Raw genomic sequence first — 22,335 nt, 5'->3', positions numbered from 1 at the left:
TAATATCTGGCCTAATGATGTTTTGTCCCCTTGGTGTCACAGCCCATCACAAGTGGTGGGCTCAGGTGACACAGAACACAGCGCAGGATCTGTGTGGTGACGAACCGGGGGGTCCCTCAGCCCCTCGTTTAACTGCAGCCCTTCTCTGTGGTTCTGCAGACATTACGACATCAAGAGAAACGACGACATCGTGTCATTCTTCAACGACTTCAGCGACCACCTGGCAGAGGAGGCCCTGTGGGAACTGTCCCTCAAAATCAAACCTCGGAACATTACAAGGCGGAAAACAGACCGGGAAGAGAAAACTTAGGAGGAGGGTTTGTGCGAGCGAGGAGAATTGCTCGGCAGGCGCACAGAGGGCAGCTATGAGACTGGAGTTCAGTATTTGTTCCTGTTACGGGGTGACACAGCCTCTCTCCGGGCTGGCGGCGACTTCGGGGCTGTGAGCATTGGCAGAGCGGTGGCCGCCATGTGGACGGCAGCAGGCTGAGAGTGGGCAGCGCTCGCCTCCCTCCTCCTGCCATCCCTCTGTGCCATCCAGCAGCTTTTCCACCAGGGAGAGAGCTTTGTGGAAGGAGGGTCCCAGGCAAGTGTGTTACTGATGGTGTTTGGAAACACGCGGGCTTTTGTCTTCATCCCGGACAGAGGATGAGCAGAGCTCGGCGCCCACGGGCTCATCTCCGCGTGGTGTTCAGCAGACAGTAGCTGAGGCTTTTGCCAGGAAGATGGGGGTGAAGGAGCCCTGCTGCCTGCCAGAAGGCTGGGCTTGTTTACAAGGGGCTTCAGTTTGCCCCAGATCTCTCTCGCCTTCTCATTAGGGTGAAGGCACCGCTAATGGATACAGAAGAGGCACTGAATGGTGGGCAGGGAGCCGCCGTCTCCAGCCATCGTATCCCCTCCTCCTCTCAGATCTCACTATTTAAGCCACAGTGATCCCTCTGACCCCTGGAAATGTTGATACCCGTGGTACCGCGCTCACCTGCCCTGTGGGCCCGTATCTTGTAGTGATGGTACTAGCTTTTGCACAGTAAATTCTGTAGTATATGACTGTAAATATTAGTATTTAGAATCCATTGGAGATTTTTCTTTTTGATGCATGTCCGAATACCGATGGGTTTATAGGAAAAAAAAGAAGTGCAAAACATGATGTGTATAAAACTCACAAGCAGTGACAGCATCGTTCCGAGTGCTGGAAGGAAGGAGGCTGAGGGCTGCCCTGGGGCACTGGAGGAGCCAGCAGCCCCTCCCTGGGGTTGGAAGGAGCCCAGTGCCCCCAGCCCCCTCCATTCCTCTCCTTGTTGCCAAACGGTTCTCATCCCAATGACCCATGGTGCTGTGCTCAGAAGCCCCTTTACGCCCCATCCCCAGCACTGCCTGCACCCCTCGCTCCCCTCCTGTTCCGTGTGCCTTACTCAGCCCCTCCATCCCCACTTTGTGTCCCCATCCCCTCTCCCAGGCTGTCCCCCCCCTTCCTGTCTGGCCCCGTTCAGTTGTTTACAGTGTGGTTCTGAGCACGTGCTGTAGGTTTTAGCCCCTCGCAAGGCCTTCTGCAGAGCCGTGTCCCACGGTCGCAGGTTTTTCAGAACTCCAACACAACCCTGCAGCTCACACGGGATGTTTTGCAGAGCATCCTCGCTTTACTTTCCATCCGCAGGTCAATGTTTGCCAAGCTTCTGTTTGTTCTGGGTGGATCAGAGTGGCGAGCACTTCTTTCTGCAGATTGCAAAGCCTTGCCTGGCCATGCCTGCAGCACGGTGCTTTGCTCTGCTCATGAGGTTGCACCCGACATCATCATTTTCTCACTGGCACCGGGGCTGCAGGTGCAGGACAGCCCGGGGTGTGAGGTGAGCACTGTGCTCTGTGCTGCACAGCCCACAGCAGCAGGAGGAGCGGAGCCCTGGCTGTGCTGCGACACCTGAGTCAGAACACTTCAAAACCTTTTATTTTTTTATGGCACTGTTAACAGCCCAGGGGCTGCGCACCATGCCCGGCCAAAGCTTTGCAATCCCCAAAGCAGGAAGTGATTTTTTTTATTTTCCTTTGTAAATAAGATTTAAAGAAAGCAACACGATGAGATGGAAAAGGCAAATGCAGCCCCAAACCCGATGCAGAGCTCTGCTGGCCCCATCGCTGCTGTGTCAGTGCTGCTGGAGTGTCAGTGCAGGGACAGCGCTAAGATGGCCCCATCACCCCATGTTCTGGGGATGAAGGTAGCAGCAGTGCTTTGCCCAGGGCTCAGTGCAGAAGGATGGGGTTGGGGCCCTCAGCTCGCCTCTCCCCCGGGTTCTCCCAAGGGCAGGCAGGGGGAAGCGATGTGCTTTGCTATCAGCACTGTGCTGCTCCCCAGCCTCTCCGCAGCCCCAGTTGTTTGGCTGTATTATATATTTACCACTAACCCAGTCCCAACGGTGGCATCTTCCTGCAAACATTTCAAACCTGTAACTTTTATATTAAAGACAAATAAATACCAGTAACGAACCTGCCTAACGATCCTGTTTACAGTGCATGCAGCAGTCTGTGGATTAAAGTGACAATCGAATCCGCTCCTCAAGTTGGTGTGGCCTCGTGTTTTCTCACATCCCCACCCGGCTTTTACTCTGCCATTGGCCCTTTTTGCTGTACATCACTTGCACCTCTACTGTGCTCCCCCTCCCCCCAAGCACAGCACAGGGAACATCTCCTGTCCCCCTCTGAGCACTGATGGGAATGGAGAGCTCTGAACCCTTTGCTGCAACCCAGCCCGTGGCGTGGCCATAAATAACCCCTGAGCGGCTGCCAGTGCTATTTCAGTCCTGGATGAGGTTCAAAATTCCTCTGGAAATAATGGGCAGAGGAGGATGCTCAGACACTGAGTGAGCACGCGACGCCGGCTGTGAGTGTGGGGGCTTTGGAGGAAGTCCCAGGTTGACCGACCGGAGGAGAATTTGCCCTAACGTTTGTGGTGGATGAAAGCCATGGGTGGGAAGGGGCTGTGGTGTGCACAGAACACAAAGGCTTTGGCTTGTGTATTTTATTTAGAACTGGAAGCAGCGAGGAGGAGGCGATGCAGCACAGCTGTGCATGCAGAATTGCTATAGAAGCTAAAACATGTGGGGAAATCTTTGCACATTTCTAATTACCAGGGGGACTTCTCGTGTGCTTGCACACCCAGAACAGCCCATGCAGAGCTGCCCGCTGTGGCCGTGCACTGTGGGGCCGTTTGCTCCATTCCCAGCCCCAGCCCTGCACAGTGTCATGCCTCCCGCTGTGTCCCAGAGCTGTGCTGCTGCCCACAGCGTTGTGCAGCTCCCAGTGTCAGACCAACAGAGTCACTGAGCTCCCCAGTGCAGGGGCCGACGCTGCACACGGCTGCTGGGCTCGGTGCTGGCATCGCTGCTCCTCACCGACGGCACTCAACTCTGCGCTCTGCGGCCCCGTCACCAGTACAGAGCCACCAGCACATAGATGACCCAACTGAAGGAGACGAACAGCCCCAGGATGAGGCTGAACAGCACCAGCGACTGCGCCTTCTTGGACGCCGCCTGGGCCTGGGCCACGTCCCCACGGCCGAGCGCAGCACGGGTCTGGCGTGGGGAGAAGGGGAAAGGTCAGCGGGGTCACAGCACGGGGCAGGGGCTGAGCGGGGCCGTCCTTACCTCGTGTGAATAGAGGAGGGCGGCGAGCCCGGTCAGCAGGCAGCAGAACAACGTCACCAGCACCGACTCCACCAGGTAGTCCTTGGGAGGCTGCTGGGCGGCGGTTGGAGGCCCGGTGCCAGGAGGCCCCACGGACTGCGAGGACAGAGTGTGGGTCAGCGGCCGTGCGTGCCCGCCGAGGCCGAGGGGAGCGGGCCTGGTTACGTACGGCGGTGCAGGGCAGCGGCTGCGGTATGAAGGGCGGCGGGTGGGGATGGGGCTGGGGGTGGAAAACCACCGGGAACAGCAGCTCCGCACTCTTGGGGTCAGGCGGTGAGTAGGGCGGCGGGTCCTCCTCAAAGGCCGCATTGCTGACAGCCACCACTCGTCGCTCAGCCCCCACCCCGGCCTCCATCCTGCCAGCCTCCTCCATCCCTCCAGGCCTTGGGCGGCCCCGACCCCGCGTTAATCATTGACCGACGGCATCCGGCGGCGGCAGGCAGGGATGGGGTGAGCGGGGCTGCGATTTGTCACAGTAAACACGGCTGCTGGGACAGAAACTGCTTTCATAGCATGTGGTTTAGCTACATACATTACATTAAATACATACCACATCTATTTAGCTATGAATACGCATATCCTTTAGCCCCTAACTACACAGGGGCTGTATGGGGGTGCATATACGTGAATATAGGCAATCGCTGTGCCTATTAGAATGTAAGTTAAATAAGTGCACATACACCTGTGTGTGATCCTATGTACTTAAGCCCATTTTTGTGTGTGTGTGTGTGCACATCATGAACACACACAGTCATGCGTCCGCCCGTACGGTATTACACAGCCAGGCATACATCTGTATGGAGTCCTTATGGCTGTACATCACACAACCTTTTGGCTACAGACACACCTTTGCACGCACCTACTGAGATATATACATACAAGTACAGACACATACGATGTAGCCATATATATGCACATGCGTGACGACGCACAGGTGTACCCCACACACCGCCCGCCCCGCTGCGGCCCCACGTGTCAGCGTCTCACCGCCCCGCGGCCGGCCCCCGCCCCTCGCTGGGCCACGACCCCCACCTAAGCCACGCCCGTCGCATAAGCCACGCCCATCCGCGAGAACCGCCCGGCCCCGCCCCGTCACGTGCTCCCGCCCGCCCCTCCCCACGGACTACATTTCCCAGCGTTCCCCGCGGCGCCGCCGCTCCGTCCGGCTCACCCCGCGCCCGCCATGGCCTCCGCCGGCGGCGCCGAGCCCGAGCGGCCGCACCCGAAGCCGTTCCTCATCGGCGTCAGCGGCGGCACCGCCAGCGGCAAAGTGAGAGCGGCTCCGGGCGCGCGGTACCGCCGGGGGCGACGGGGGGGGGAGGGGTTCGGTTCTTCGGCGCCGGGCGCTGATCCGCCGCCCTCAGTCCACAGTGTGCGAGAAGATCATGGAGCTGCTGGGGCAGAACGAGGTGGAGCGGCGGCAGCGCAAAGTGCTGATCCTCAGCCAGGACAGCTTCTACAAGGTGCTGACGGCCGAGCAGCAGGGCAAGGCGCTGAAGGGGCAGTACAACTTCGACCACCCGGGTACGGCGTGTCCCATCCCGGCTGCGTGCCCGCATTGAGCTCCTTCCCGCTGCGACCGCGCCGTTCGTTCGGCTGTCGGCGTTCCGGGCCGCAAGGAACCTCCTTAACCTCCTTCCTCTCGCTCCCATCCCTCTTGCAGACGCTTTTGATAACGATTTGATGCGCGCAACCCTAAAAAACATCGTGGAGGGGAAGACGGTGGAGGTGCCGACCTACGACTTCGTGACCCATTCGAGGTACGGCGCGGTTCGGTTCGGTTCGGTTCGGGGCGGAGCTGCTCAGCACAGCGCAGCACAGCACAGCGCCGTGCCGCTCCCGCAGGATGCCGGACACCACCGTGGTGTACCCGGCCGACGTGGTGCTGTTCGAGGGCATCCTGGTGTTCTACAACCAGGACATCCGCGATATGTTCCACCTGCGGCTCTTTGTGGACACGGACTCCGACGTGCGGCTGTCCCGTAGAGGTACGATCCGCCGGCCGTCGTTCTGCTGCCGCTCCTTATCCGTCCGTCCCCGCCATAGAACTCGGGGTTTTTTTATCTTCCCGTTCCAGTTCTGCGAGACATGAAGCGTGGAAGGGACCTGGAGCAGATTCTCACGCAGTACACCACGTTTGTGAAGCCCGCCTTCGAGGAGTTCTGCTTGCCGGTACCGGGCGTTCCTCCGCATTGAGTGCTGGGACAGAAAGAGCAGGGCGCCTGGGGAGGAGCTGTAGGTGCAGCGGTGCTGGGAACTGCCTTTGGGAGCTGGATTTTGTGAGCGAGTCCCGTGCTCCACCTCTGCCTCTCCCACTGCAAGCTCTCCTGAGCCAGAGATTCCTCCTGCACTGCAGAAATCTGTAGTGGAATGCTGCGTTCTGCATTTTTCTCATTGCTGTGGCTGTAGTTGCATGGATCCCTTGGAATGAAAAAATCTCTCTCTACGTTTATTCTTTAAGTCTTGCAGGAGAGACCAGTTTGCAGCCCACTCTGAACAGGGAGAGAGCAGAGAAACTCAGAAGCAGACCAGTCTGCTCATCATGCTATACGATGCAAGAGTAATTTAGGTGCTTGCATGACTGAGATGTTACCATCATAGGCAGCTTTAACTCACAACGCCAGAGCCTAACACTTTGTCAGTCTTTGCACTCAGATTGTTAAGAACAGGACAGGCTTTTCCTATTAACAGTCTCCAACCCTGTTGTTGTTTTGCAGACAAAGAAGTACGCAGATGTGATCATCCCCCGAGGAGTTGACAACATGGGTAAAAAGGGAGTTCAGTTCTTTGGCTGATTTCTCTGGGGAGACCATCTCTGGGGTTGGGAAGGGAGAGCACGTGGCAACCAGTGCCTTGTTGGCACACTTCTGAGCATGCTGTGTGGTGTTGGAGGGAGATGCTCAGAGCCTGATCGGGATTACCAGCTGCTTGGTCTGTGGAAAGCTGGAGCAAGTGATAAGCAATTATAGATGCAAAACAGGACACTGAGTTCAAAGGTGATGGTGGAGGTCGCTGCTGAGGTCTGACCTCACTGCAGGGGGCTAGTATAGCTTCATTTAAAGGCTTCTTAAAACTTGAGTTGAATGGGGCCAGATGCTCCATGTGTTCTAGGTAGCTCAGCGGAGAAAGCTTACATGTGTTCTGTGTTTCCCACTCCTCTCCCTGCAGTGGCTATAAACCTCATAGTCCAGCACATTCAAGACATCCTAAATGGAGACATCTGCAAGTGGCAGCGAGGGGCAGTGAATGGACACGGTCGGACCTACAAGCGCCCGTTCTCCGAGCAAGCAGAGAGCAGCAGTGTGTTGGCAGCTGGCAAGAGGTCCCATCTGGAGTCCAGCAGCCGTCCGCATTAACCTGAGTCTGAAGGATTTGCCTCTGGTCCAGACCAACACTGCAGACAACTTGGGGAAAGAAAGACTGCAACAAAATGCCCGGTGAAGTGCCCTTTAAATCATCATAGCAGTAAAGGAGATAGTGGTGAGAGGAGAAGGAGTTGGACTATGGCCCCTCTCCCCTCCAATGCCCTTACCCTTCTTCCCTGAGATGTCTGAATCTGTTCTATCAATCAGCTCTTTAAAGGCAGTTCTACTTGCCTTCTTAATTTTCAAAATGGAATCTAATACTGAAGTTTATCCTGAAAGTAACCAGGTGTTTAGCAAGAGACCCCATTTCCCTGATGCTGCTGCTTCTTAGCAGGAAGGTTAACAGCCTGAACAGTCTCTTTTTCCAAGAGGCTCACAGTCTGTTAATTTCAACAAGCAGGTACAGTCCTTACTCTTCTTCTGCCTTGCTATGACCCTTAAGTTCTCATACTGCTCTCCTGCTGGCCAACCTTGGCAACCTGTAGCAGCTTGTGGGGACAGGAACACAACTTCGTGAGCACAACCATAGAGGAATCTCTCCCCCCGGTTAGAGAGAGGTCTGGAACAAATGGAAACTTGCTCGTCCTTGAGGGGACAGGCCCAAGAAGCAGCGTGGTTCTCGTTCCTACAAAGTGATCCCTTTCTAAGCTACTGCACCGTGCTGTGTGCAGAGAAGGCTCCTATTTTTGTACCCAAACAGTGTTTCCTTTACCACAGTTAGCTGAATGTGTGAGCTCCAACTGGATTGAGGTGCTCATCAGAACAGAAACCTGACCTTGTCAGCATTAATGTCTTTTAGGGCATTTCTGTACTGCTGGTTGCAGATTCTGCTGGGCAGAATCCATCCACTTCCAGAGCTGGGTGGTAAAACCAACAAGGGGAAAGCTGTGAAATGCAAGACCCTCTTTGTGATGCCACAAACAGCCATCTATCTAAACGTGGTTTTACCATCAAACAGGGCACAGTGACTAAATGGATGAATGTTCTGATTTTCTAACAAAGCAAAACAACCCACAACAACAAAACCCAATAGATTAGAGGCTGGATGTACAAACAGTGACATCCCAATTTCTACAATTTACCCCATATAGCTTCAGCAACAAAGATCCTGGCAAAAAATGTGAAATGAAGTTGGGCCTTTGAGAACGTCCTTGTTACATCTTCTCAAGTCTGTAATTACAGAGTAATTTTAAGAATGGGGTGGGGGGAAATGTTACTAAGAGGGACTTTTTGATATTTTATGACTGATTTTTTTCTAAACTTAAATCTGGCTGTGTTGGTTAAGGGTGTGTAACTTTGGCTAATAAACACATGAACAAACATGAACAGAAATGACCATTTTATATAAAAGGTTTTTGTGTTACTTCTACTACACCAGTACAAAGGTCTGAAAAGAAATGCTTCCTGAGATGCTCTTGCAATCAGCAGTTCTTTCTCACCTTGTTTAAATTAGTTTTAATTCTGTAATGGCTGAGCTTTAGAGATAAAAAAAAAAGCAAAACAAGAAATGCAGTCTGCGTGTCATACCACTGTCAGCAGTAGGTGTGAGTAAAGGTTTGTCATCTGCTAGTGAACACTATCCTTCAACATTACATTTCTGCAAGTCAGACTGACAGACTTAGGGTGTGAGATACTGCACTGAAGCACTAGCTGTCAGTGCAGCTTTAAGGAGGAGCAACACAGTGACCAAATCCTACTTTGAATGACTGTAGTGTTTGATCATACCTTCTTCGTGGGGAGAAGATGAAGACAGCCTGGAATAGCATTTGTTAGGGCAGAAAGGAATGCTACAGTGAAAAGCATCCCGGCCTGTTTAGGACTGGAGTTCTTAGTCAGCTCCTGGCTGCTGCAGACACTAAATCAATAAAATCAACTGTGGCAGAAATACTGTGTCCCTTAGGGACTGCACGTACAGAGCTATCAGACATTCCCAGTGAAAAGCCCCAGTCCTTAACTCGCACCAGCAGGGAAATTCACAGCGTAGCAGAAGGTACAAGTCAGGCTGAGTTACCCACAATGTTTTTAACCTGAACCAGTGTGTGCAGTTCAGAGCACACTTTCTTGTTCCCACGATTCCTCCAACTCGTGCTGCAGCTCTGTAAATACAATACAGCTGTTGTTGGTAGCAGGCCATGGAACTGTGCTCAAAACACCTGCATTACTACTGAGAACTTTTCTGTAATAGTATACTAAAAGAATTTTAAATTTTGTTTTCTGTTATAGCTCGATCCAATTACTATCACTTATTTGATCCGACTTAAAAAACAAAAATCAGTAACACTAACAATACAATAAACTCTTGGCTTTGCATAGGAGAGGTGTTGTCTTTTACCTGCAACAAGTCTGTCAGTGTCCCTGTTTTCGGATGAGGATGTTCCAGCTGTCCTTCCAGCGCAGGTCCTTGAGCTCAGCAACAGACAGGGGCTCCCCGTAGGTCACAGGGCTGAACGTGCGATAGGCAAAGCACACTGAGGAGAACCAGGCTACAATCAGTGCACTGAACATGCTCTTGGAAAGCAGAGATCTGGGACAAGAGAGTGAAAGAGCAGGCAGATTACATCGATGCCAGCTAACACCATTCAGAAGGAAGACGTAAATGTGGTTTATCCTTTCTAAAGGAAAATGAAACCCCTGGGAAATAACACTGCCTTCCTGCAGCAGCTTGCCAGGGTGCCAACCCTGGAGAAAAGAACTGTGTCACTTTTCTATTTGTAAAAGTGATATACCTGCAGAGATGATCGCTGAGATGCTGTAATACGATGGGAATCAGGAGAATCTGGAATGTGAGGGCAGGCAAATAGTGGTATAGGAAAAGTGTCTTCTCCATCAGAAAGAAAGGCAGGTAATTCACAACCCAACCTCCAACACAGATCTGCCCAGCTGATGCCCACAGCTGCCATGCATCTGCAGGAGAAAGGAGAAATCTCTGACTGATATCTCGGAGCACTGACCCTGTAAAATTCATGTACCTCAAAGGCCAGGATTTGTTTGAAATAAACCTCTCTCCACACAGGCACTCTCTCTCCTTTAAGTCTATCATAAAAGGTCTCAGTACAATCCGAATCTGCTGCCTGGAGGCATCTTAACACACAGGGAATAACTCAAACAACTGTGCTAGCTCCTATACAATCTCAAAAGGCCACAGTCACATGGCAATAACCAAAATCTTTGTGTGCCACAGGCAAAAATGTCATTGTTAGGGGACAGGAAAGTGTGCAAAAATAATCAAGCATATAGTTACAAAAAAAAAAAAAAGGCTTTGGGTTCATTAAAGCATAATAGACTAAGAGACACCTCCAGTGGAATCAAACCTTCAGGAATATCATAAATTTTTCTTCTTCGTCGTATCAAGTACCACAGGGACAGACACGTGTAGACCACAGCAGCGATGTTAGCTGAATTCCAGGTGCAAACATTCCCAAGGAGATGGATCTGGGCCTGCCAGACAGAATATGGTATAAGCCAGAAGTAGGAATGCACTGCAGCTCTTTTAGGTAAGTTCAAATATAATATTTTACATACTTGCTAAATTGAATTTCATAGTGTGCATGGCTAATAATGTGATCTCTCTTTCCTTATCAGAAAGCTGATGAACTTTGCTGCTTTAAGTCTCTTTTGTAATGTATAGCACTTAAAGGATGCTACTAGAGATCAACTCATCTTCTAAACAGAAACTATAAACTTAGAGTTTAAAAAAAAATTTCTCAAGAAAAAGCTGCTTGCTTTGAAGTGCTAAACATTTTTAACACAGTAAGAGTCCAATCTGGACCAACTCCTTGGACAGAACTGCAACCCTGCTCTCACTCAGACATGTCAGAACTGAAGCCTTTCTTCACCAGGTTCACACTTACTCCCACTCTGCTACTCACACCAGAGGTTGGGTGTAGCCAGTATGCAATATTTGTGTCCATTGTGATCCAATCAAGAGCAGAGGAGCTGTACTTATGTTCTGTGTCTTCATTTTTCAATGTGAGTATCTTCCACTGCAAAAAAAGTAAACAGAAGGCTTTCAGAATTAGAGCAATAGCTGAGATAGCAGGCATAGACTAACAGCTTCAGATGTAAGATGTTATGTTCTCAACCTGAGCGTGGAGAAAGACAGTTTGTAATTCAGGCTTGATATTTATCAATAAAATGGTTTTATTTGTCCTTAGATAATGCACTTTTCTGAGTGAAATTCTGAAGTGTCAGTGAGGGGCATTGAGGCTGCTGACAAAATAACACTGCGATTCAGTTTCAGAGAACTTCTGCATGCCCAGCTGCTCTTCCTTCTCTCTCTTTTTACAGTCACTTGGGTACTCATCATTCAATAGCACAGTTGCTATCTAATGCTTAAAGAGCATTCAGATTTTTTCTTCACTAAGGAAGCCAAATTACTCTATCAGCAAGGAAGAAACAATGAATTCTCAGTCTAAGAGTCTGCAGAAGTGCTTTGGTTCCTGCCCTGCAACAGAAAGGATGAAAGAAATGCATTTACCTGCAATTCTGTGAACTTTGCCATGAAGCTTAGGTTTTTACTTATATCCATCCGCGTGGGAGAGTGGAGTTCCACTTCCCTCTCTTTTTGCTCTTGGCCTGGAAGAAAACACCACTATTCAGAAACAACAACGTAACAGCCAGAAACCCAGAAAGGGAGGGCCCATATAATACACCCCGGCTCCTCAGGCTCCAGGGACTGCACAGCACTGTGCAGTCCAATTGTATGAGCTCTCTGAAGAGATCTGTAAGGATTCTGACATCGTGGTAGAACTAAAGCTCACTGAAAAACTGCCCAAATCCACTGCTTAGACTGAGTGTGGCAAAGACCTCACCACGTCAGTGACCCTGGGAACACACCCACTCCGTCCCAATTCCACCAGACTAAGTCCTTCCATCAGTGGACACTGCAGGAAGCCGCCCAGATGCAGATCCATGCTCAGAGAACATGGCTGAGACATACTTTTCCCATATCTGTGCTCTTCCACATTCCACACAGTGCTCTGGTGGTAGCCTTTGGACAGCTTCTCTCCAACCACCTCCAGCTGCCGGTATCCCCACTCAGGTAAAGATGCTCCACTGAGCTGAAAGTGAAAGTGCAACTTACAGTGCTGCTACTTGGAACCTCAGGCTGGAAGTTCCTTGGCCTGGCTGTGCAGCCCATCACAGCAAGAGCCTGCTACAAAGTACTGGACGAGTCACCACCCAATACATCAGAACAGATGCTAAAGCCATAGAGTCAGCGATTCTGGCAAACTTTGTGAAGAGGTCCTTCACTATTCCATCTGCTGTCACATACTACGCACAGCCTCAGCACCTAAGGCTCACTTGTGCACGGTGGTCATAACTTTCTGAGAAGCAGGTCAGCTTTATGCTGAAAAAGAACAAAGCAACTACCTGAAACACATGCCGACCTTTTCCCACGTTGAGCAAGTTTCCTTGAATTAATTTATGTTTGTTTCATGTAATTTAGGCATTTCAGAACAGAGAGATGAGTATTTTATGAGATTACGAGAGTTGCACGGAGGAAAAACTGTAGGAAAATAAACGTAAATCCACTTACCTTCAGCACTGCAGAGGTATTCACGTGAACAAACCTCACTTCTGACAGAATGGTTTTCCACACATCTGTGTCAGACTCACGGTTTACAATTTCCTGCATTGGTGAGATGTCTTTTGATTGGCTTTTAGTTTCAGCTACTTCTGGCGAAAAAAAATGATGAGCTCCTTCCCTCCCTTTGATCACTCACCACTCTCCAGAGGTTCTGTGCTGGCATGGAAATGTTATAATCAATATAGCAGGAAACTTCTTGGGAGTGGGGGCTAAGAGGGGCAGCAACATCGTGCCTGTAAGACAAAGTAAGCATCCTCAGATCCTCTAATGCCATTTCCCAAATTCATATAAAAATATACCCATAAAGGAACTAGATTGGCTTAGTTTAAAAGCAAATAATCTAAGTAATCCATTTAAAAAGACTACACTGTTTACTCTGAAAGAGAACACTACCCACTACTAAGAGCTGCCAGCAGCAGCCACAGAGGAAGCCAATACAGACAACTGCCACCCTGGGCTGAAGAATAAGCTCTGATTGTGACAAACAGGGATGCTGTTCATTTGCTGTGTTCCTTCTAAACCCAATTTGTTCATTTTTGGAAAAGCAAAGACCCACAATGCAGAATGCCCCCCTTCCCAATCAGAGCAACATTTCCAACGCTGACTGACTCCCTTTTGGAAGCAGCCAGGAGGCCACTTTCATACTGCAGTCTTTGCAGAACAGCCAAGGATCCGTGGCGATGAGCCATGGCACACTGAATTCCCCAACACATCCTCCTAACTTTCTGAGTGCACCCTTCACACAGGTGAAGTCAGCAGAGGCAGCAGATGGCTTTAAGTTAACTGTCACCCACAACACTGCTTGAGTATTCTGGAGAGGAGGCAGGGAGGGAGGAAGGGTAAGGACTCACCAAGGGATCTATTTAAGAATCTGTGAATTATCACAAATTGTCACTCCTAGACCCACCACTTTAGGCATCAATCAGTCTCCATTATATCTGAATGCAAAGGTCACTCCTCTTCAAACCCTTCCACTCTGAGACACAGCAAAACAGAATGAGCCCAAAATCTTGGCAGAGCAAAGGACAAGGAAAGGACTTACGTGTTGAGGTACCGAGTTGTGATGCCATGGACCAGCTGCACGACGTGCCCATGTCTGACAGGACGGGGTGGGTTACTCACCACCAGCTGCTGCCTGGTGGAGTGACACGTGAGAGGAAGTGGTCACATTCTTTTTTCTGAATTATGCAACCTTGTCACAAGCAAACTGTTAGGTCAAGATACTGCAGTAGGGACAGACACCTAGGCATTATGATAGGAAAACCAAGTAATCAATGGAATACACCAGAATGGAAAGAAAGCTCATCAAAGCAGAGGCAAATTAAGGGCAGAATGACTCAGGGGATTGGCAATGGGATACCAACACTCCAGCCATTAAGTCAGTGGTCCTAATTCAGGTCAGTCAGGAACAAGTTCAGATTATTCCCACACTACAGCTGCTGGGTGCCTTCCGTGAAATGTAAGTGCTTCAGAAGTCTGGCAGGAGTTGTTACTACAACTGATGTCACTTTTGGCAGGACCGCAACAGAGATCAATGGCTTTCATTTCCACCACAGAGACCAAACTCTTATCCTCTGGACAGGGCTAACACATGTTTTGGCAAGGAGGAACTCTGTTGTTCACCCAACTGCTGCCTGTACTCTGTTGTTCTACAGCAGAACTTCACATCCTCCAGGGCAATTTGAGGAAATTTAAGTAGATACTGGCTATCTGTGGTTCTCACAAAGATTCTGTTAGCATCCCCACTTGAAAGCTTTGCACTATTGATAGACTTCCCCAGTGTAGATATGATTTATAATGGCACACAGTCCGTTGGGTAGAACTGTTTATGCACTTCCCAGAGCAACATAAGAAGCCTACAAAAGCAACTTTTTGATCAGTATGCAGTGATATCACACAAGGGCTTTCAGAGGCAGGACTGCAAAAACAAAGAGTCCTGCTCTTCACTGACAGTTACAATGGCAAAATGCTTTAGCACAAACCAAGCCCCCTCGTGCTCAGACACCCACTTGGAATTCCTCCTAATGCAGCAGATTCTGAAGCTCATCCCACATTTTCAGTACAAAGAAATACTCATTCTGCAGAAATGATTTTTAATGTCTTCTGGGACCCATTCAAGATTGATAGAACTCAACAAAACACTCTAAATGCCACGGCTCACACACTTCAAAAAGCAGAACTCTGCTTTCATGCAAAGCACCTGAACAGTTCCCATCAGTCTCATAACTCTTTAAAGTTCCCCTTATGCACAGCACAACCCACAAATTGGGCAGATGCAGTTCAGACAGAATTTCTAAGTCCTCACTAATGCTTCTACCGTGTAGGAGCACCGTGCAAACAGCCACTTTTACCAGCTCTGCAGCTGAAATTGATTGCTCGTGATCACATATGGCCTCTGTATCAAAGCCACGCTTGAAGCAGTTTGGTATTTAGATCTTTTGCATACTCACATTCCAGGATCTTTGACAATCCACCAGTTGTTCACATCCTTAAAGGGATAACAGGTCACCTGTTGCTGATGAGAACTACCTCGGCCATTCTCATACCTTTACAGAAGTACAAAAAAAACAACCAAACAAACAGGTGTGTAACAGCACATTTCTGTGCTTTGCAGTCACTGCACACAAACCAGCACCAAACCACTGGCTCCACTCCTACAGACCACAGAGAAGTCATGCATTTGCAGTGCTCTCCGAAGACTTAACGAAGAGACTGCCAGGACCCAAACTGAGATAGAACCAGAGCATACTTCGACCCTAACAATATAGAACCAACCAGTTTTCTCACCTGATGGGGTAAGTATTCGTGTGAGAATGGAGCCAACACTGCATGGGCTTGCCCAGCACGTTCCGCAGAGTGATCTGAGAGCCATAGGCCACCTCTAAGGGCTGGCCCTGAGTGATTCGAGCCAGCCCACCCTGAGAAGCACGATGACAGGATAAGTGGGAAGAAAAAGAAACAACCTAGAGGCTGTTCAAACGCTACTTAGAGTCACTTGTCACTTCAACACAGCACCATCTTAGCACAATGCTTTCTCGTATGATGTTATCTACAAAAATCAAGTCTTGCACCACTTTCAGCAGAAAGTAAATACACCAAAGCCTGTAACAGGACTGTACAATCAATAGGTGCACAAAGGTTAGGCTTAGTAAGATTATTGCAATAGAAAGATAATCAAAACAAATGGAAATGCTCACTGGTGTCATAGGCTCACAGTAAACTCCACAAGGAGTGATCTCCAGAAAGAGATCCTTCCTCAGTGGCAGTCAGCACTTCAATGGGATCTAGGAGAGGTGCAGCCAGGCTCCACCCCTTCTGGTAGCACAGGAGAACTGCCTTCACCTGTGCTCCCGTGGCTGACTCACTGCTCGCCTCAGGTGGTCAATCAGAGGCCCAGGCTGTGATCAACAGTTCCCATACAAGGACCTTAAGGAATATCCCTTGCTGTTTCATGCTATTTCAATAGACAGACTAAGTATTTATCTATAGAAGCTCAGACTAGCATCTTGCATTTTAAACTTACACTTAGGATATGAACTCAATTAAGAGTTCAGCACAGTATCTACAACTGCAGAGTTTCCTGTAGGAAAGGACAGATCTTCAGCCTAGAGTGAAGCCTTGGTTGACTGGAAAAAAAGCTTTCATCTGCTATTAGAATTTCAGTCCTCATTTTTCAACTTAAAGCCATACCACAGCAGCAAAGTAATAAAATGACATAAAGGGAACAAATATGTGGGATCAAAGGAACAAGAATGCAGACCTTTCTTCTAACAATGAACACAAGAAACATTTCCTCCCCTTCTGCCCTAATAAATCTGTTTCATGAGCACATTTCCCTTACCTCTAAGCTGGCTTGGAAAGCACTTGTCATAATCTGGTCGTGAGGCCCAGAGCGATACAGCAAAGTCAAGTGGACATAGAAGAAGGACAGGTACATGGCCACTGGGATGATGAGGAGGCTCAGTCCCCTAGCTAGAAAATGGCACACCAAGGAAACCTAGAAGAACACAGAGAACTCACTGCTTTCACGCTCCAAGTATAAAAATCCTAAAAATATCAGTGCATTTGCCTTGCTCTGTTTGTATATTTTTGAGTTCCCCCAGTCATCCTCACTCATCTGTGACTTCGAGGACAGCTGGATAATCTCCGTTGAGGATCTGAACTGGAGCCAGAAGGAGTTCAGTGAAACACTACAGATTCTGAGCCACAAATCAGCAAGGCACAGATAAGAGCAGAAAAGCCAGTCAAACACGCATGCTTTTCTTAAACTTAACTCCATATTCTGCAGCAACTGAGCTGAAAAAATGTTCTACGACATGAAGGTTTGCAGACTACAACAAGGAATGCTAGTGTGAAAAACAGCTACAGCCAGCATTGTTATCTGGGGGCTTGCAAGGCTCCCAGGTGGCTCCTGTTCTGCTAAGTTACACATGATTTATTTTGCATGTTGCACCACCTACATTTGACAAGTTCCGGTCTCCTAACATGTGCCAGAAGTGGAGTCCTGCAATGGCCAGGAGCAGCATGTAGGTAAACAGGCCCATGTATTTCACTCTGAAAAAAGAATGCACAAAAACTGAACAGGGTTAAGAAGTACAGAGATCTATGGCTATTATTTAATGCATGATGTAAACGTTCCAGCTTTCTCTTGAACCAGATGCATTTAAGTCCAAGGGCTTAGGTTTGTGACTAGTTTGGTACAACAGCATAAATAAGCTTTAAGGCTTTGTTATACTTTATGATGTCATTTGTTTGCTCATTACATTAAATAACTGCAGTGATAAAGACAGTGAACCCTCCTGATAACAAAGTGGCACATCACGAAGCACTGAGTCCCTAAATTCAGACTTACTGAAGCTTGAGGTGATGAGGAGGGAGAGGTGAAGCACTGTTGATATCATGTAACATAAGGCCATCTCCACTAAATACTTAGATAATACCCCCTAATGCCTGGTATTGTCCACTGACAGCTGACCAGCAGTCTAACTCATAAAAAGTCATGAACTCAGAACAGCACCAAGAACAGGTCTTGAAAATCTGAAGCACTGCTGATACCTCAGACTTACCCAACAGCACAAGAACAAGCTACTCCAGTCAACAGAAGCCAGAACCACCACCTTCCGGAGAAGGAACTGAAATAAAAGGACAAAGGGAACAGTGTTATGGTGACATCTGAGCACACTCTTAAGATCCTGAATTCAGGCAGTTTGACTGAACAAATCTGCTATTCGTTATTCTGCTCAGAGGTATCTCATTCTGAACCTCCCAAACCACAAACTCTGATCTACAGGATGTTCTCAAATGTACCTCCCTGTTTCCTGAAAAGCAATACCAAACACTATCTCCCTTCTGATACCAAACATAAAAGGAATGCATTAAGCCACTTGCTAGGCTCAGCTTGCAGATGATTTTACTTCACTCAAGATTACATCAGTTTATCCTCTGCAAGGATCAGAGAATGTGTGAAGTCACGAGAAAAGAGATACAGATCCCCAGATTCAGTGGTATCAAAGGAGCACAAATGATGAATTTAACATCTGTGTTTCTGTGTATGGAAGGAAATATTAAAATTTAAAACGGTGGATAAAGAAATGCTCCAAGAGGATTTTACGTTTATTATAAAATAAAGATGACCTTAGTATCAGTTAAAATAGTCTCCAACTCTGCTCAGAAGAATAAACTCCTGGGGCAGTTGTGTAGGAGGTGAGTTACAATAAAGTGAAATAACTTAAAGAAAAAAACAATAGAATCTATAACATAAAGAGTCACCACAAGAATATCCAAAAGGATGGGAGACAATTCAGCTTTACCTGTGCCTCTGCAAATTGTAGAACTTCAGGTAGGACAAAACTGCAAGCAGGATAAAAAAAATCAATATGGATTCCAGAAGCATGAACCTTGACTGAGTGATCAGAGAGTTCTCTGCCAGAAAAGAGACAGAAACAAAATTAGAAAAACACCTCAGACAATCACATTATTACCCAGCAGAAGGACCTGCCTGCCTCTTTCAAGACAGTCAATTCACACACAGTTCTTACTGGCTACAGTACAGAGATGCTGGGTTTAAAGGAACAAAAACTTTCCAGCATGAGCAAAGTGTCTCCGAAGACAAAGAAACAGACAGTAAGCAGAGTCTGTCAAGAGGCAGAGAACTGCAGTGTTTGCCTACAAGAGGCAAAGAAAAGCAGTGCTGGGAGAGCCGGACAGATGCTTCTCAAGGTAACAAAAGTCAAGGCAGTGCTCCTTTTATGTGCTCTACAGTTTCAAAAGGGAAAATTGACTGTTCTCTCCCTGTATGAAGGACTCACGGTTCTTTACGGTTTATTCCCTGGGGAATAAATTTACCTAAGAGAATCAGAAGAGCAGCTCCAAGGGCAGCACAGTGGGAGAACTGCAGCTCTACCAAAATCTGGTATGCCAAGGGGATGCAGAGAGCACCAGCCAGTGCTGGCAGGAAGCGCAAGGAGCACACAGGAACGTTTGTGCTATATTCTGAAATCAGAGAGGACAGTTACACACACGAATACGGAAGATGCTAACTGCAGATAAACCAGATCAATACAACTACAACTACATTCAGTGAGTTGCTGAATTTAATTTCTGCTTTTAGTACCTTATTGGCAGGCTTGTATTACTGAAACTGTTTTAACTGATTTTGAAAGTTTGTGCTATAGAAACATAATATCTTAAATTTCCGTTAGAGACCTGAAGATGATTTACTTCAGAGGAGAACTGAAGGTGTCAGATAAAACATTTTTTCCACTAGGCAGGCAAAAGGAATGCCTGCTGCTGAAATACGACCTTTTTCCCAAAAGAATGAGACATGAATAAGAGTTTTTACCAGCTCCAATCCTGTTCCATAAGAAGTTTCCATCAAATCCTCCTAAGTAACCTACAACATAAGCAACAATTCAGAACTTCCAGTGTCAAAACAAGTATAAAAACAGGTGCTAAACTCCTGGAACAATTTCTCAAACACACAGCTTGTCTATGCATGAAAGCCCTCTTTCCCAACAGGATCCTCTTTTGTACTGTTTTGCCTGCAGCAGTGCTTGATAATGTGCAGAGGTACAAAGAATATAAAGTGGGAACAACAGATTCTCAGTGACAAAGTTATCTGCATATTTAATCTCTCCTTCCCATATACACAGCTTTATGCTGTGCATTTCCAAACTACAGAATGGAACTTAGGCCTCAAAATCTGCTTGCTGCCTACTATTTCTAGTCAGTAGCTGCACTCATTCTGCCTAACAATGAGGTAATGGATACCTGTCTCCATCGCTTCCCCAGTCCTCGTGCAGCAGTCCTGTACCAGTACTAAATAAAGGAAATACCAATTCTCTCCACATCAGAATCTCTCAGCTGCCTTGGGCCTTTCCCAATGACAGGATCTGACAACTTCTAACCAGTACTTCTTTCTTCCAGAGCAACAGGCAATAGACACTGCTCGATTTCAGGAGGCATCCTACCTCCCAAAGCTAGCAGCATATGGCCAAGCGGCGGGCCACTGTCATCCACAAAGAAGATTCTCTTCATGTAGAGGGAAACGAATTGGCCATAATAAACTTCATCAAAACTGAAACACAAGAGACACAGACACGTCAAGTATAATTACAAGGACCCTGCTGGCTACAGAAAGAGTAGGAAAAGAAACACTGACACATTGGCAGAAGGCTAGTGACACAACACAGCGTGGCAGCTTTGACCCCTTATCTTCCCCTCCAGGGCTTTATTAGCGAGACATTCTCTGTTCTTTCATCCCCTTATTCAAACCCACAAATGCTTATAAAATAGAAGTCCGTGTTGCTTTAGTGGGAAGTAAACTATTCTACTCACACAACAGCACGCGGATAGGAAAGCCCCCATAGACGGCTCATTAATCCCATGACAGTCAGCACCACAAGGTTGAGATTTATCTCTGCAGTAACCACAACTGGCTTCTTCAGAAATCCCAACATCCTGTCAAAGGTCTGTCCAGGCCTTCGAGAACAGAGAAGCACAGCAATCACTATTTCACTCAAAATCTGGTTGCTAGCTGAAGATCACTTGACAGCAAACACACACTGCTACTTTCCACTATTGGCAGCTCATGGCATCTATCTTCTGTCCCCTTGTTTTCAATTTGTGTGCTTTCGGCTGTAGCTGCTGTGGTAGCTCTGAGAATGGAGTTAATAAACTACCCTCTGCCCACACACACTTAACTTTTCACTTGCCCTAATTCTACACACATGTAGGTCTCTGTCCTCAATAGTAAGCTGGAATCATAAAGCAGCTTAGGTTGGAAGAGACCTCAAAGATCATTTAGTTCCAGCCCCCCTGCTGTGGGCAGGGCTGCCACCACTAAATCTGGCACTAGATCAGTCTGCCCAGGGTCCCATCCAACCCGACCTTGAACACCCGCAGGAATGGGGCAGCCACAACTTCTCTGGGCAGCCTGTGGCAGCACCTCACCACCCTCACAGTGGTTCCCCAACACCTAATCTAAATCTCGCCTCTTTGTGCTAAGCAAAGCTCCTAGCCCAAACTGATGCTGCTGATAGGCAAGTCACACGCTCAAACACACACACAAGAAAAGAAGGGTTACTTCCTTGCAAACTGTGTGTATTTGCTGACAGGATGGACCCACAAACACTTCCTAAAAGCTGGCTACTGGAAACCCGAAGGTGATGTAGGACTGCAGCGCAGCCTATCGGGGGAGTGCTGCAGAATGCAGGACTGAACTGTTCACTAAGCAGAACCACTGGAAGCTAGGCAAGCTGTCAGGAAATACCAGGGAATCACTATTGCAGCTCCTCACCTCGATATCACCAAAAGCTACTGGAATAAACTCTTTTGCATGGCTTTCATCAGGGGTGAGCAAAGCAGGATGCGAGCACATCACTGTATCAAATGCAGCGCCACCGTCCTTGCTTCTTGCTACCTACAAAACAGAAGTGCTGCTCAGCTACACGCTGCCCTGCGGAACAGACTTTGATGCCCCTTGCAAACACAGGCTCTCCATCAGCACTGGGGACACCCTGCCGCTGCCCCTCTGCCCCTGGATGAGAGCAAGCCCTGGGACCCCAAAGAGCACTATGGTAGGGAAGCAAGTCCCAGGCCTCACAAAGCTCAGACAGGAGCACAGCACAGCCCCTCACCACGTCTGTATATCCCAGAGCCCTGTAGAGGTGAACGGAACTACCACACCTCAGACTTGTACCCTGCTGGGAGCCTTAGGAGGGACGGCAGGATGCTGAATGTCCCTCACCACCCCGTTCTCCCCTTGAGATTTACGGGAAGCAGCAGGCCCCCCGGCCCCACACCCATCCTCCATTCCCAACCCTCCCTCCTTCCCTCCACCTGCAAGAGGCCTTACGGACGCCCAGAGCGCTCCGAGGTGAGGTAGGACCACCGCCCCCTCACCACCAGGCCTCGTCGCCCCGCCTCGAGGGAACCAGGCCCTGCCCCACCTTACAGAGGTGACGGGGGGAGAAAAGGCAGCAGGAGCACAGCTCCGCGCCCCGGGGGCAGCAGGCCCAGGACGACCCCGACCTGAGGAGACCGCACCCGGAAGCGCCTCGGCCCGCCGCGCTACGCCGGAAGTGACGTCAGACACAGAGGACGGAAGTGGAAGCAAGGAAGCGTTGCGTCGCCATAGCAACGCCACCATAGCAACGCCACGCAGCCATAGCAACGCCGCCCGCGGCCCTGACCCCGCTCCTCCCGC

At 48.8% G+C, this 22,335-nt stretch overlaps 4 protein-coding genes across 22 annotated transcripts in view; 2 read left to right on the top strand and 2 right to left on the bottom strand.

Annotated features, from left to right (window-relative positions):
• RAPGEF1 (Rap guanine nucleotide exchange factor 1) overlaps positions 1 to 2,483 on the top strand; it is a 76,685-nt gene extending 74,202 nt beyond the window's left edge. For all 15 annotated transcript variants that reach the window (XM_085239272.1, XM_085239273.1, XM_085239282.1 and 12 more), the window contains one exon: positions 160 to 2,483. In XM_085239272.1, coding sequence (XP_085095398.1) covers positions 160 to 310 — 151 coding nt within the window. In that variant the 3' untranslated portion in view covers positions 311 to 2,483. The remainder of the gene's footprint in view (positions 1 to 159) is intronic.
• Positions 174 to 4,799, bottom strand: PRRT1B (proline rich transmembrane protein 1B). The gene is made up of 3 exons (XM_010720917.4): positions 3,844 to 4,799; positions 3,636 to 3,770; positions 174 to 3,563 (listed from the first exon to the last, which is right to left on the bottom strand). Exons 1-3 carry the CDS (start codon positions 4,045 to 4,047, stop codon positions 3,417 to 3,419), a joined length of 486 nt encoding a protein of 161 aa, XP_010719219.2. The 5' UTR covers positions 4,048 to 4,799; the 3' UTR covers positions 174 to 3,416.
• UCK1 (uridine-cytidine kinase 1) lies at positions 4,785 to 8,371 on the top strand. The gene is made up of 7 exons (XM_085239284.1): positions 4,785 to 4,944; positions 5,039 to 5,198; positions 5,338 to 5,434; positions 5,520 to 5,662; positions 5,752 to 5,846; positions 6,392 to 6,440; positions 6,843 to 8,371. Exons 1-7 carry the CDS (start codon positions 4,858 to 4,860, stop codon positions 7,028 to 7,030), a joined length of 819 nt encoding a protein of 272 aa, XP_085095410.1. The 5' UTR covers positions 4,785 to 4,857; the 3' UTR covers positions 7,031 to 8,371.
• On the bottom strand, positions 8,364 to 22,243 carry POMT1 (protein O-mannosyltransferase 1). 5 transcript variants are annotated; one of them, XR_014887277.1, is made up of 22 exons: positions 22,079 to 22,218; positions 21,427 to 21,549; positions 20,466 to 20,609; positions 20,099 to 20,205; positions 19,471 to 19,521; positions 18,975 to 19,121; positions 18,440 to 18,551; positions 17,696 to 17,761; positions 17,090 to 17,183; positions 16,471 to 16,626; positions 15,417 to 15,547; positions 15,080 to 15,175; positions 13,672 to 13,764; positions 12,766 to 12,862; positions 12,579 to 12,671; positions 11,979 to 12,099; positions 11,517 to 11,614; positions 10,891 to 11,022; positions 10,351 to 10,477; positions 9,766 to 9,943; positions 9,372 to 9,507; positions 8,364 to 9,135 (listed from the first exon to the last, which is right to left on the bottom strand). XR_014887277.1 is itself a non-coding variant. In XM_019621464.3 (22 exons), the coding sequence occupies exons 3-21, from the start codon at positions 20,585 to 20,587 to the stop codon at positions 9,386 to 9,388; spliced, it is 2,199 nt and encodes a 732-aa protein (XP_019477009.2). In that variant the 5' UTR covers positions 20,588 to 20,609; positions 21,427 to 21,549; positions 22,161 to 22,243; the 3' UTR covers positions 8,364 to 9,135; positions 9,372 to 9,385. The 5 variants fall into 5 exon arrangements, 4 of the variants coding, with proteins under 4 accessions (XP_019477009.2, XP_019477010.2, XP_019477008.2 ...); XM_019621464.3 differs by having other exon boundaries at positions 9,372 to 9,563; positions 22,161 to 22,243; XM_019621465.3 differs by having other exon boundaries at positions 9,372 to 9,563; positions 21,985 to 22,218.
• Positions 22,244 to 22,335: the final 92 nt, after the last annotated feature.

The sequence above is a fragment of the Meleagris gallopavo genome, chromosome 19 (genome assembly GCF_905368555.1).
Source record: "Meleagris gallopavo chromosome 19, MGAL_WU_HG_1.1, whole genome shotgun sequence".
NCBI classification, from domain to species: Eukaryota; Metazoa; Chordata; class Aves; order Galliformes; family Phasianidae; genus Meleagris; species Meleagris gallopavo.
This window is presented reverse-complemented; position numbering and strand designations above follow the sequence as displayed.